The sequence below is a fragment of the Cryptotermes secundus genome, unplaced genomic scaffold (genome assembly GCF_002891405.2).
Source record: "Cryptotermes secundus unplaced genomic scaffold, Csec_1.0 scaffold46, whole genome shotgun sequence".
NCBI lineage: Eukaryota > Metazoa > Arthropoda > Insecta > Blattodea > Kalotermitidae > Cryptotermes > Cryptotermes secundus.
In genome coordinates this window covers 1,636,558-1,651,690 of record NW_019726221.1, presented here as the reverse complement: position 1 = coordinate 1,651,690, position 15,133 = coordinate 1,636,558, and the positions used below count along the sequence as shown (strand labels likewise).

The 15,133-nt window shown below is 38.8% G+C and overlaps 1 protein-coding gene across 16 annotated transcripts in view; it reads right to left on the bottom strand.

Annotated features, from left to right (window-relative positions):
* Window positions 1-15,133, bottom strand: part of LOC111863864 (serine/arginine-rich splicing factor 4) — a 29,012-nt gene that overhangs the window by 3,214 nt on the left and 10,665 nt on the right. For all 16 annotated transcript variants that reach the window (XM_023850627.2, XM_023850622.2, XM_023850620.2 and 13 more), the window contains 5 exons: window positions 9,457-9,585; window positions 7,636-7,756; window positions 5,630-5,891; window positions 1,976-2,157; window positions 1,134-1,317 (listed from right to left, as the gene is read on the bottom strand). In XM_023850627.2, coding sequence (XP_023706395.1) covers window positions 1,134-1,317; window positions 1,976-2,157; window positions 5,630-5,891; window positions 7,636-7,756; window positions 9,457-9,562 — 855 coding nt within the window. In that variant the 5' untranslated portion in view covers window positions 9,563-9,585. The remainder of the gene's footprint in view (window positions 1-1,133; window positions 1,318-1,975; window positions 2,158-5,629; window positions 5,892-7,635; window positions 7,757-9,456; window positions 9,586-15,133) is intronic.

The following is a 15,133-nucleotide window of genomic DNA, read 5'->3' as shown; positions in this document are numbered from 1 at the left end:
TTTTAAAATTTTTTCAGCATTAAACTTATAGATTCCGGTTCTGAGGTAGGCTGAGTGATCATCGTTCTTTCATGTTCATTCTGGAAATGATCATAATTAGTAATAACACTGAGTAAAAGCAAAGTCTGTCACCCCCAAAACAGGATTCATAAGAATAATTAAAGAAATTTCTCAATATACCTTTGGGGTAAGCAATGCAGCACAAATCTGAAAGCTGCCTGAAGGTCTCATGGCAAAAATACAGAAGCTGACAGCAAAGAAATGTCATGAACACATTTCAGATTTATGGAGCACTGGTGCTGTCTAATTCTACTTCAAGACTTTCTGTTCAATCTTTTCCTAATAAACCACATTCCAGTGCTTCAGTGAAACGTGGCTGTGGATCACATCTAATACACTGTACTCGTAATTGGCAGATTACATGCAAGTACCACACAACAAACTATCACAAAATGTAAAAAGACTGTGAAAACTGGCACTGAAACACCAGTTCTTAACATGTGTCTGCTAAAGGAGCCTAATTTTTTGTACAGTAAATTCCTATGCCATCTTAAAATCTCGTCCTATATGCACTGCCGACCTCTCATATATATTTGGCATTATCAGTTTTTGGAACATGGAATAAATACTGCAAAGATGAATATAATGCTTCAAATCATGTACACTGCAATATAATTCAAAATTTGAGTTCTAGTGATACTGATTCATGCTGGTACCATTCATGCCTAAGGCATTTTCAAATGTACTAAGCAAACGACCAAAAAGAATTGATTCTTAAATGAAGGTGCCTTTGGATTTTTCTTTAATAATTCTGTTTGCGGGGGTAGCTAAGTTCCAAAGTGTGGTCTCCTAATCCATATTCGAGATATTAATATTTGTTCCTATCTAAAATTTTTCTCTTTCAAGCATAAACTGAGCATCCCAGCTACAATCCTTGCAGCTGCAACCTGAACCAAACATCTGTACATGCAGAAATCGCCGATATTAAATTTAAAATGACAGCCTGAAGATGAGTGAAAAAAGTCTTAACATAAAACTGCTATGTGTACAGACTTGTTTCATTTATGTTCAGTTCCAATCTGTAAGGTTCAACTAGCTTTACAGTTAATTAAGGAAAAAAATAAACAACTCACTTTATCTCTACTTTCTTTACGTTTGCTTTTGAGACTCTTTCGTGCTGCTGGAGGTGGACTTGGAGGTGGGCCTCTTGGATCACTAGGAGGCCCAGACCTTTCACGCTGCCGTCTTAAGCCACTCCTTGGAGGAAGAGGCGATCGATTGTTAGAACGATTTCTTGGCACAGAAAATGATCGAGACCTGAAATACAATCACAGTGAAAACTAAAAATAGGAAACACTAATCAAAGTCATACACCCAAAAACAAGTTAACTAGTACCTATGTAGTGAAATCTCAACACTTTACATATGCCACTTTCCTGGAATTTTCTACTTCTCTGGGCACAACTCAAGATCCTTGATATGAATCTACAGTTTCAAACTTCGATTCCATCTGGAAATGCATAAAAAATGTGTGACCAGCCAATCTAAGCCACTTATGTTACACTGTCAACCTTCCTCTCATGAAGATTCCAACATTCCCCCCACACTACCAACTGTACAGTAGTCAAACTTAACAGAAAGACACTTCGGACTCTCTACTCAAAGTTTTTCTGCTCGACACTGTATGTCAAATTTAAGGAACAAAAATTTACAGCAGCTCAAAATGACACTACATAGTTGGTGTCCAGCTATTTGAACTGAGCACCCCTTGAATAAAAATCAGAAGCATTACCACTTCAACCAATGTGCTAAGCATTATCATGTACCAGAGGAAAAATTATGTTTATCTTGCCTGTCCCATATATCTACAAACATAATTCATGCTGCTTTTGTCTTTATGGTTGATGTGAAAGAACTCAACATTCTGAAATGTATATAAATCACTCACTGGTAAAAAAACATCCAACATACACACCTGGACCGAGGAGTTGGTTGTCTAGCCCTACTCGCTACAGGTGCTGGTGAAGTAACTACTTTCCTATTGCCTTTAGGCGAACATACAGAACAAGACTCATCAGAGCATGAGCTCAGTGAACGAGAGCTAGGTGTTAGTGATGCCATCTTGGGCGTGCGTCGTCTTGGTTGCTGTGGCTGAGGCTGAAACAAACAATTATGTTCAAAAATTACACTGCAATAAAACTGACATTTGTTTCTCTTGGGGGGGGGCATATTTGAATAATAATGCAGAAAATTCTGAAAGAGAATATAATGAATTTGGATAATTGGCCCATGAGATCAGGAACTGAATATTAAATGCAAAAACCTTAAAGCTGAGGTACACTAAATAAACTAAGATTATAAATTGTAGTTACTTGTGTAATTTAACATTTTTTAAACAAAAATTTGAGCATGAAAGTTGTGAAATGTGGAAATATTACTTTTCAGAATAAAGTAAAAGCCCATAGGGTTGTGAGACATTGAGGGTCCCACATTATCTAGACAATCGGCTCAAAGATGGCAGTAAGGTTGTCAGCCTTACGCACCGGCCACGCTTTACTCCCCAAGAAAATTATTTAATTCCTGGTACTCATTTCTGCCTCTGTTAGAGGCTGAGTCGACCCCATGGCCATAGTGCAGCTGGAAGGATTAGGTCAAATGAAAAAAACTGAATGACCTCATCGGGACCTGGAACACGCAACCTTCCATAAATTTAAAATAAGACTGCAGTTAGGAAAATTATGGCTGCACAGCAACAAAAAACAGATGAGTTACACGCAAGAAAATGCATAATTTTGATTCAAGAAAATTCACTGCACTTACCTAAATATGATCCTCTCTTAAAATTTTTGATTTTCAGAAAAACATACTTCATATCAACAGTAGAACTGGCCAGGTGTTGGATTTCACTACTGTCTTTCTAGAATTAAATGAACATAATGGTATTCAGACATTTGCATGAATACTATTATGTCAACATGGCCATGTCACAGTCCAGCCAGTCATCAGAATTTCAGCATGGTAGCACAGGTTCAATCCCAGGTCAGTTCATGTGGAATTTCTGATAGTCAAGGTGGCAACGGGTTGCTTTTCTTCATCATTTCCCCTGCCCACTCTCATTCTGCCAAATGCTCCATTTTCATCATATACAGGGTGGGGACCAGAAACTTCCTTCTTTTTTTTTGAAGGCAAATAAAAGAAAATTATTGCTGATAGACAAAATTTATGTTTAGCTAATGAAAGAACATACTTTAAAGTTTTAGATCATGTAGTTTTAAACAAAATATCTTGAAGGTGGTGGCCACCGTTCTCTGTGCACTGATGCAACCGTTTTCTGAAGTTCTCCTCTGCACGTTCCAACATGTGCATCAGAATTTGGGCGACTTCCTGCCGAATAACATTCTTCAGCTGAAGCAGGTTTGTGGGGCGATGTTTAAAATCCTCTGCCTTGAGGTATCCCCATAAAAAAATCACAGGGCGTTAGGTCAGGTGAGCGCGCTGTCCATGGGATGTCATCTCGAAGCGAGATGAGCCGTCCGGGGAACTTTGCCCTCAAAACTGTCAATGAAGCTTGGGCTGTGGCACCATCCTGTTGGAAGCAGACATTTCCTAGATGCATTTCTTCAAGAGCTGGTTCAAAAAAGATCTCAAAATCGACTGTCGAACTGCCTCCAAATTTTCTGGCATCGAAATGGTCCATTGTCGTCCTGATGATTTTTTCACCACACTACCAGTTGTCCTAAAGTTCTCTACCCACAAAACAATCAATTTCTGCTCGGGAACAGGACCTCTGGGCTTAATTCTGAAGTGAGTATGGAACGCACGCTGCACCGCCACGTAGGAATGGTTGTTCGAAAAACAGGCTTCAACAGCAAACGCACACTGCTCACTCATCCACCTCATGTTTCCTACTGAGGTGTATTAGACAGAAACTTCAGCGACTGTTGCGTTCGCCGAGGCTATCCCCACTTTTCTGCGACCTCCCCTCCCTTCACAATGCATCTTCACAAAAATGAAGTTTCTGCACCCCACCCTGTATTATCTGGGGCTAGTACATGTGGCTATAAACTTTGTCAACATTAACACATTTTACTAATACAAAGGCACAAACAGTAAGTAATATTTAACAAAATGCTCCATTAAAAAAACAAAGAGATAAAAAAGTGTACTGCACAAATCAATCCATGCATAGCAGTCGCTATTCCCACCACTTTTATCTTTGTCATGTAAAGAGTTGTATGTATTGTCTTCTGTTTCACTGATGCCATTTGATATAACCACTTCCTGAACTTATGGACAATTGACAAAAATCAGATCCAATTCTTATACATTCCCCAAGCAATGTATCGCATGGTTTATTTTTCCTGATGGAGTCAGTCTGCAGTTCTCAGTCAACAACCATTCTGCTTAGAGGTGACAGACAAACCCTCAACAACCCAGAGCTGAGTGGTCATGCCTCAGCTATGAGCACTGGGTCTGTTTTGGAGGATCTAAAACAAGCATTCACCTCTCCTGCAGAAGAGCACGTGGCATAAAGCGGAAAACATAACAGACCAATATGGTCAGAAAGAATCCTTTCGGGTTTCTGTCTTACTGAAAATATATGGTAATTTTAAATGATTCGGGTGATAACGAATTAGAGTATTTTCAAAACAGTAACAGATACAAACACGAAACAATCTGAAAACAGTATGGAAACCCATGACATTTATCTAGAAATGTCTGACATGTGATCCATTAGTTACTCTGCAAAGTCAATGCAATACTCACATTCTTCACATCCATGCCACAGCTGTGAACCATACACACTGGCAATGGCCTGTGAAATTCACTCTTGAAGCTCTTGAAAAGGCTGCAGCATTGGTGGTTGGTTATACCTGGTCTTTCACATATCCTCATAGGTATAAATCACATGGACTGAGGGCCAGGGATCTAGGGAGCCAAGGAATGGGCCCTCCTTATCCTATCCAAACCAAGCCTTTTGCACCTCAGATGCCATTTCCTTTGATAGTGACCTGAGTGCCACTCGTGACTGATATGTTGCAATCAGTATTTCCAACAAAAACTTGATGGGTTTCCTTCCTGTTTTCAAGTTCTTTCACATTCCTCTGTTTAGAAAATACTCTTAATTTCCTATCATCTAAATCATTTACAACAGCCCTATACTTAATTTAAAATGTTAATATCCATCCATCCATCCATCCACAAGTGCCGCAGACCTTAGATAACGGACAGATATGACCTCCATATGTGTCTTTCTCCTTACAAAATTACATGAAATTAGTTTGATTTTAAAATGTTAAAGTTTTAAGTGACACTTATTAGTAACTTCTTCCTGTGTATACTACTTTAACAAATGAAGGCAACTTTTGAGAAATACTGCACTTTGATGTGTGTTTTCTACTGACACATATGCATATTTTTTGGTTCACTTAGGTGCTAGTAAGCTATAAGCTCATATTTTATTAGATCCTGTTGCATGATAGCATGACATTAAAAGTAGTCTGCCCTTGGGTCCCTCATTAGCTATTCCAATTACTATAAATTTATCACAGGTGTTTACAGTAGTAGTATACTCAGTAACATTTGCTGAAGCTTGATATGCAGTAAAATGTTAATCTGAATTTTCTACCCTCTGAGTTTGTGGCTGTGGTGTGTGTGGTCTTCGATCCCGATCTCTATCACGGTCCCTGGATCTGTCCCTTTCTCTGTCTCGGTCTCTGGAGCGTGATCGGGTTCTCACAGGAAGTGGAGGGGACCTCACTCGATTCCGGCTACTACGAACTGCACCACGTGAGCGGCTACGAGATCTCTTATGGCTAGAACGGGAACCGTGAGGTGATGAGTTACCACCTCCACCACCATACAGCTCCTTGAATCCACTGTGTCGCCATCTGCATCATCAAATAGACTGTCACCACCTAATTCTGAGGATTATGATATCTTAATTTAGAAAGGGCAAATTAAGTGAACACCTCCCTGTTATTTCACATTCTACATACCTTTATAAGTTTCATGAAGACCTGAATAACAGCATTTCAATGGACTGTAAATGTAACAGAATATTATTTGAAGTAATCACAGCTTATTCTGACGTGCCATTTCAGTATTTTCTAGAGAAGCAGATATTCCTCTGGGTTGTTATTTTTATCTTGAATTCTTATAAAATAAAAAATGGAATTGATATTCTTATCCCTGTACATGTATTAATGTCCCACTCATAACTTCTGAACCAACAGACAAATAACTGTGTAATACAGTATGAACCTTATGCTATTAAATGTGTATTCGTTCTCATACCTTTTAATTCCCTACCATCAATAACGCTGATATGGCAGCCATTCAAGCACTGCTGCAGAAGCAACATTTGTATAACGAGGTTGGCAACACTAGATTTTGAGCTTTGGAAAGTGAAATGTTATATGATGAACAGCAGGATACATTCTTCTCAACCATAACAGATATGTTAAAATTTTAGAAGCACTCAAAATAGATTTCCTGGAAGAAAAACTGCACTGAACACATTCACCAAATGGAGAATTCCATATGCACAAAACAAATTTTAAAATCTCATCTAACAGGAAAATGACAAGTTGGATGCAGTCTTAAAAAATACTGCTGGATGAAACATGAATGTTAAGAAAAACATGACCGGCCTAATGGCATAACTCTGTGACTGGACAACAACAACAACAGCTGGCAACACTTACAGTGTGACCTCAGTGTCTTCAAACAGGTTGTGATAACTTCACAGATGAATAGCAACTGCAGAGTTACAAACAATCATAAGTTTGTGAAAGTTTACTGTGAGGCATACTGCAGAAAAGTCGAAACCTGACAATAACAGAGTGTAGTGTACTGCACAGTGTTGTGTTGTGAAGTGTTGTGTAGTGTAGTGTAGTGTAGTGTAGTGTAGTGTAGTGGCAGTGCAGTGGGCTCTTTATTGCTGCAACCCCTGATAAAAAGGACAGAGAAAATATTACAAGATATGTTAAGAACTATTTCAAAATGGATGTGTGATTTAAACTGACAAGAGTCCTAAAATAAAAATATGTAACAGCTGCAGAAATTTCTTACCAAAGGAGAAAGAAGCAGACTTCAGCCATCTTTACACACTGAGCAGACAACTGTCAGAATAATGAAGAGGAAGCAGAAGCAGAAAAATAGGAAGTGGAGGAGAAAGATACAAAAGAAGAGGATGAGGATGTATGAAGAGAAGGAAAGGAAGGAGGAAGAAGAGAAGCATGCACAGAAAGGAAATTGGGATGTAGGAAGAGAAGAAATGGAAAAATGATGAGAAACATGCACATAAAAGAAGATAATGGAGTAGGAAGAGGAGGAGAATGAAAGGAAGATGAGGACAGTGAGGACAAGGGGAAGGGAAATTGGAAGAAAAGGAGAAGGGTTCTTTCTGATACACTAGGTCTGAAAGTTACAATTAATAAAAGAGTACACAGTATTAATTTTCTACACAGTTATTCCGCTTACTGCAACATTTACGAAGTACACCTAAGTAAAGCAGATTCTGAGATTAAATCTATTATTAAGAATCCACTAACCCAAATTCATGACTTCAACACTTCTCACTTCGATTTCACATGTTACTCTAATTATGCTGATCAGTGTATGCTAACAAACCTGTTTGGGTCCTTTTCTTCAACTTCTAGTAGCTTCTTGTTCCAGTAACTGCTCTGCATAGGTCCATCACGCCGTGCTTTCTTCATTACTTTGTCCAGTTCACGTCGCTTTGGAGGAGATACTGTTAAAGCACATTTATTTTGGGATTTGGTATACAAAGAGAGTACTAATCTTATTTAATCACAAAAACAATGTTTCCATACTGACTCAAACATTTTCCCATCTTTCAAAGTTTACATGTAGTGTACACAAAATTCATGCAGTGAATGCACAATGGAGAGGTCATACAGACTGTGTGTTCTCCAGAACTAGTCACTGGAAATGCATAGAATTGGGTACCAGAAATCTACACTAAAAGTAGTTGTGGGACTACCATTTTGGTCTTTATTAGTCCCTTATAATCACATTACATTACACTATACTAAAATTAAATATTACCAAATTTCTCATCCTGAACACAAACATCTCTTTAAAACCACAACTTCCACATAATATATTGTAACATGGATGGTCAGAGCATTTCGAGGCAATGACCTGTAAACAACCTTCAGTCATGTAAGCACACGCAACACTAGGATGAATGTTTATAATTCGTTGCTGGGTAACAGTCAGCGCACCAATGGGCTAACAAGATGACTATCACATGACTGGCTTTCTATGGTGTCCATGCCATAACCGCTGCTATGCAACATCACAGTAAACACTCCTCTGCAACAACAGAGGCTGTGTTCTGTGTGGTCGGTGCGGAGGCTATATAATGACAGTTCCAGACAGAACAGATATCAGTTTCTAAGTGAAAGTGATAAAGTGTGGAGAGTCAAGGACAGCTCAAGTCATTTCAGAGACTAGTGCGGAGTAAAAGCAGCGACATTCAATTCAGTCATAAGCTGGCGGAGTGAATTGGAACCAGGAGCATAGAAGAGTGCAAGACGTCAGCCTGTGAACATTTGATGTGCGATTTTAAGGCCTTATATGAGTACTATAGTGCAGTGATATTGGGAGTGTATAATCCAGTGTGACCTTTACAGTTTCTGTGTTGAGATCCCTTGCTAGGAGACAACCAGCGAAGACTTGAGAATCCTAGTGTGTGTGTGTGCAACAGTGAACTGGAAAGTGTGTACATCAGTGATAGCGATCTATTGCATGTATTTAAGTGTGTGATTAAGAGAGTGCGTAACCAAGGTGCTAATAAATCCAATCATATGAACTAGAACCCGTCATTCTCATCACATGTACCACCCTACACATGACAATATTTAAGAAACTACAATGAAAAATAATTGCTTGCATTTGTGCAGTATATCTGTTCCACTGAATTGATTTGTAAACACCACAATTTTAAATTGTATGCAGTGCAATTCCTCTGTTGTAGATCAGCTGTCATTAACACATCTGTATTTGCAATAAATGAAGACCAGTATGTCACGTGTAAAGACAGGAACAAACCACATTATGCCTTCTTCAATTCTAGAAAGGAACTGTAAAAACAGGTGGCCACTTCACTAGATGTAAACAGGTTAAAGTAGAAATATCACTATCTACTCGTAATGTTACCTAGAGACCAGTAAAACTATTCTGTGTGATGTGGAGGAAATGTTACTACCAAAATGTAACTCACACGGATTTCTTTATTAGTTTTACAGCTGCAAATAACCACAGCAAAAATGAATGTAAAAACAAACATAGTCCTGGTACTGCAAGAAGCTCTAAAACCATATCAGTCAATGCATTATCATCAGCTACGTGAATGTGAAATTATTTTTAGGTCAATGTGGTGAAGGATTAGTTATATAGATGCAAACAAGAGAAATAAACTTTCACCTCTGGTTCGGCTCAACCTATTGGCAGAGCTGTATGAATCCATGCGAAGTCGTGATGAACTGGACTGTGGATTGCGTCGGCGAGAGGAGCTCTCCCATGAGGACATACTGCTCTCTCAGGATTTGAACTCTGAAACAGTTGCATAACAAAATTATATCAGAAGCTTGTCATTTCCGACAAACACAGCCAGCAGCTTAATACTTCAAGACACTAGTAGTGTAACACTGAAGGCATACAAATATCAGTTTCCAAACTTTGAGAACTTTAAAACATATAGTGCATCTGCAATCTTCTACCACAGAAATGCATTCAATGAATAACAGGAATGACTTCATCCTAAAGGATAGCTTCAGATTTAAAAAAGCTTTGCAAACTGCAAACAAAGTTAAATGGTTGGATGACAGCAAATGATGAATATGAAAGTAGGTGGAAAGAAGCAGTCTTTTTCAGATTCTGCCCAAGCACCATCCTTGAAAGAATGAGGACAACTATGAAATATCTGGGTCAGGATAGCTAGTACCTAAATTCAGATTCAAATCTGACACTTCCTAAATGCAAAGAAGTAGAGAGTGGCATTAACTACGTGTACATCTATTTTTTCCCCACTTTCTCATTGCTACTGAAAATCAACTGTTCCACATCCAAGTCCTCCTAGGCATTCTTTTAAATTTCAGAAGTGTAGATATCACATTTTCAAAATATGAACTAAACTGTGGATAGTCCAACACTCCTAAATTGAGTTTAAAGCGGCTCAACATGATGTTTCATGAAATATCTCACTTTGCGTCATCCTGCAGAATGACAAAATCCCAAGTGTCTGCTTCTACTTGATTTGTGGAAATCATCTACAAACACTACTGAATAATAATATACATTATTTCATGTTAATTGCCACATTAGATACAACATAATAAACTTGTAACACATTCAAATATCAGCTCACACCACAAATTTACAACTGCCATACAGTAAGAGTCATAGTTACTGCAGCATTATCATCTCAATATAGTTTAATAAACTGTTAATTACAACATTTATTAATGATAATCTTCACCTTCAATGCATCCCGTTATCACATTTTAAAATTTGATAATTTAGCAACTTCAAACTTTTCACTCATGAAGTTCCTTTTTGTCTGTTGAACTCTAATGAGCAAGGCTCTTTACTCTCACAATTCCAACAAACTTTATCACGTTCAGTAAACAATATACTGTCAAAATCACCTATCTGCATCACAATGCCAAATTGGTAACATTTTATTAATGATGGCACAGACACAGAAAACAGGCTGATACATAAGAGTATACAACATAAAACTATGACTTTAAGATGTTCCCTGTTCACTGTCCATTGCCTGGAGCAGAGAAATGTCTGCAACATTTCAGAAGCTGGTCTTGTCCCCTTCTGCAGGTAAAAACGAAAGAGAGAGTACTTACTCTGCTGGTCCTGTTAAACCAACTTACTAAGGGTAGTGAAAGAAGTACCACAGTGGGCATGATTATGCTCGAAGCTTCCCTTTCTTTGCATCCTGATGTATTCCCCTTCAGCCCCCTTTGGCCCATGCCAATCAGCCCAAAGTACTTGTCACTAGCAAAGGCTATCACAACCTACAATCACAGTCACATGTTAGTGACTAGACACGGGGTTTGGACTGATAATTGGATTTATGAACACTTATAACACTGTCACTAATTTACACACTTTACAAATCACTACAGCACACACTACATCTTAGTCTGTTATACAGTCATTCATTGCTAGACAGCAGCTCCCAACAATGGATATTACTCTGCTTCCGTGATCATGTCCTTACCAGCTGGTGAATCTCTCTCACATCTGACTAACTTCACTGACTGCCTGATTGCTAAACTGCCCCTGGCCCTCGCCGACACAGTGATTCTTGGTTCTGAGTCCCTCAGGACTCATGGCCATATTTTACTCTCTGACGGTTCATTTGAGAACAGGGTGTAGAAACATCCTCAGTATGTTCATCCCCAAGTTTCACATTGACATTAATTGAGGAACATAGACTGAGGGTGTTTCAACACCCTGTTCCCAAACACCCTCAGTCTATGTTCTTACCTCAATGTCAGTGTGAAACTTGGTCTCTGACATTAAGGGAGAAACACAGACTGAGGGTGTTTGAAAACAGGGTGTTGAGGTGAATATTTGGAGAGATAAAGTAACATGCCCCCTCGTTGGTGGCTCCACCTTATCGTGGTGAGGGGGTTTGAGTATGCCAAGGACCCTGAGAGCTATACCAGCGGTAGCGTAGCTACTGGCAGGGCCTCCCTTGCTGGACAGGTCAAAGGGTAGGCATCAGACGAAGAGAGACACCAAAAACTGATGCCGGAAGCAGCGTCATCAGCAGCGACTTGAAGCACAGAGTAAATAATGCTCGAGATGGTTCAAGTTCGTATAGCAACAGGCGTGACCAGAGTGGTTTGAACGCCTATTGTACTGCGATGTGGAAAGCAAATGGAAAAACTACCACATTATCACTTTTCCTGGATAGTCTCTTTCCAAAACCAGAGATACCATGTATGCGAGATGTTTCATTTGAAGGAGAAAGCTCTAGATCGCATCAAGTGGAGGAACTGTTTTGGAAGAGACTGTGGACCTGTCGTCTTGACAGATTACTGATGAATGAATGAATGAAAGTAACATGAGTTTGGAGAAAACTGCATAATGAGGAGCTTCATATCTTGTACTTTTCTCCAAGTATAATTATAATGATCAAGTCAAGGAGGATGAGATGGGAAGGGCATGCAGCATGAATGGGGGAGAAGACGAATGCATATAGGATATTGGTGGGAAAGCCAGAAGGAAAGAAACCACAAGGAAGACCACGATGTAGGTGGGTGAACAATAATAAAATGGATCTTAGGGAGATAGAATAGGATGGTATGGATTGGATTGATCTGGCTCAGGATAGGAACCAGTGGAGAGCTCTTATGAACATGGTAACGAACCTTCAGGTTCCATAAAATGCCGGGAAATTGAGTTGCTGCACAACTGGCAGCTTCTGAAGAATGTCTGGGAGCCTTCAGAATTCCCCTCTAGAGGTGTTTAACAAGCAAAGCAATTTTGCTGATAGGTAAAGGCTCACCCAGTCTCATACAAAAAAGTAAAAGTCACTTTATGACCAATAGGCAGTCAGCAGATTCCAGTATTTGTCAGACAGTAAAGGTTTCTTGCTGTGGCCATTGCCCAGCAATGGAGGACTTTTCTTGTTGAACTATTCCAGCTTTCAGCCCACATATCACAATATGAACAGAATGGCTTGATGGCTCCAGGGGGATACAGAGAGTACAATGAGGAATTGTAACAGCTTGAGAGATGTGGATGTTTTCAATCCATGTTACTCTTTCTTGTAAACTCAGTATAATCCTTCCTGCTGAAAACAGAAATAGAACCATCCTCTAAAATGTTTTAGGCATAAACTGTAGCGCTAGTTCATCAATAAGGACTAGGCTTGTTTAAAGTGTAGTTACTTCCTATCAGTCCTTGCTTTTACCTGTACACAGATAAGGACAGAGCCAGCCCCCAAAACTCTGCAGAGATAATCTCTACTGCTAGCTCAGCAGTAAGGAATAGCCTAAATTCACAGCCCCAAGTGAGTAGATACTTCTCTCTTTCTTTGTCTTTTACATGAAGAGACAGGCAGACCCAGCCTCGGCAGACAAAATCCCAGTTGCTGGCTCAGCAATAAGGACTAGCCCTGTATATTGGGCCCTGGCTACTTCACCTGTCTCTTAGTATTTGTCCAAAGACAGTTATGCCATCTGCTGACCCATTCTGGTCTCATGGTTAGTAAAATTTATTTCTGTACCTAATCAAATGCAATTCTGTCAACTGATGAAAATAGAAATGTACACAGAACTAGTAAGAGATATACTGGTTTCTGAAAGGGGTACATTTTGCATGCCTTCAGTTACATAATGCTTCTAAAATAATTTTAGTAATTTTTAATAATCTAGCTCTTTATAACTTCTTATTTCTAATTTTTATATTTCTTTCTTACAGTGGAGAAACAGAATGCTATTAACTGGAATCTACAGATATTCTGAAAACTTAAAAATACACTTTTATTTTCTTTCATACAAACTCTTCAGTCACAAAAATAGTATACCAAGGTAAAAAAGATAAAGTTGTCCCTGTGCTTAACTAATTACGCACTACGCCATGAAGGCATATGGGGGAGCGGAGGCATAGATCAACATTTTCTTGACCTCAGCACTATCTGGTGGTGAGTGGTCAGACTGACACCACTGCCACTTTACTCTTAGGGAAAGAGCTCCCAATACCCATTGGATAGGATGTTGGGTGGACCTCAGCCGGTCTGGATGACATGGAGACGTGAAAATTCTTGCCCCCACTGGGACTCAAACTCTGATCCCTTGGTCATCCAGCTCATAGTGAGTCATTATACAGACTACACTATCCCGGCTCTTTCTGTTAAAATTAAATCCACTGCGTCATATAATGAAACAACACTGTTTCAAAAGTGTAAATCCAGTGGCCAAATTCTGGAGTCCATGGTGCAAAATAATGCTGATATCCAAGTGTATTAATTTACTGCAATGATGCTGGTGAATACAAGTGTAAGTAAAGGATAATTTCATTAAACATTATTATTGTGTTATTACATGTCATAACAACAAAAGGATACCATCACATAAGGCACAACAGAATTTGTTTTTCCTGTAACATTTAAAATTTCACAAAATATGTATATTTTCAACAATCACTATTGTTTGATTCTAGAACAGCACACTGTAAAGTAAAAAATCATTGCAAAAATGATCTCTCAATATACAGTAAAACCTCCCTTCTACTATCACAATATCACACATACATCTTTCTTTCTAATTTACTATACAGCAAACCCCACTAAATATATGTGATCAAAACGTGCCAAATAAATAACTGAATTTAACACATGTAACTTCCCCATCCCTAAAAAAACGGGACACACACGATCAACAAAACGGAATTTTATGACAGGATACTTTATCTCTTTGGGGTGACGTTCACAAAACAAGCACAGAATATCCTGATGAAAGAGATGAAATATGACCTAGAAGAGGTACATCAAACAAACAAGGAACACAGCAAATACAATCATGCAGTTACTCGTACATGAATGGGATCACAGAGGAAAGATATTTAGCAGCAAGAAATACAGAAATAAAGTAAAGTAAAAACCTTTCAAGATAAGAAAAAGGGTTTAAAGGATAAGCAAATAAAAGATACATAACAAGAAATGAAATAAGTTAATAACAATACATGAGTAGATATTAAAATAACTGAATATTTTAAGTTGGATATTAAATGGAGTTGTCATTATCAAGACTGTACAGCACTGATGACAGGACGATTAATGAACATTGAACAGTTGGAATAAAAATTGTATGGGAAAATGAAGCACTTGGAGAAAACCTGTACCAGTGCCACTTTCTCTACCACACATCCCACAGAGTCCAACCTGGGATCAAATCCAGGCTGTTGCAATGGGAAACAAGTGACTAATTGCCTGAGCGATGGCATGGCCCTATAGTCTTAGTAGCAGTGTAGTAGTAGTAGTAGTAGTAGTAGTAGTAGTAGTAGTAATACTGCTGCTGCTGACCTCAACATAAAGTGGGTATTGGGGGAACGGACACCCACATAATACATG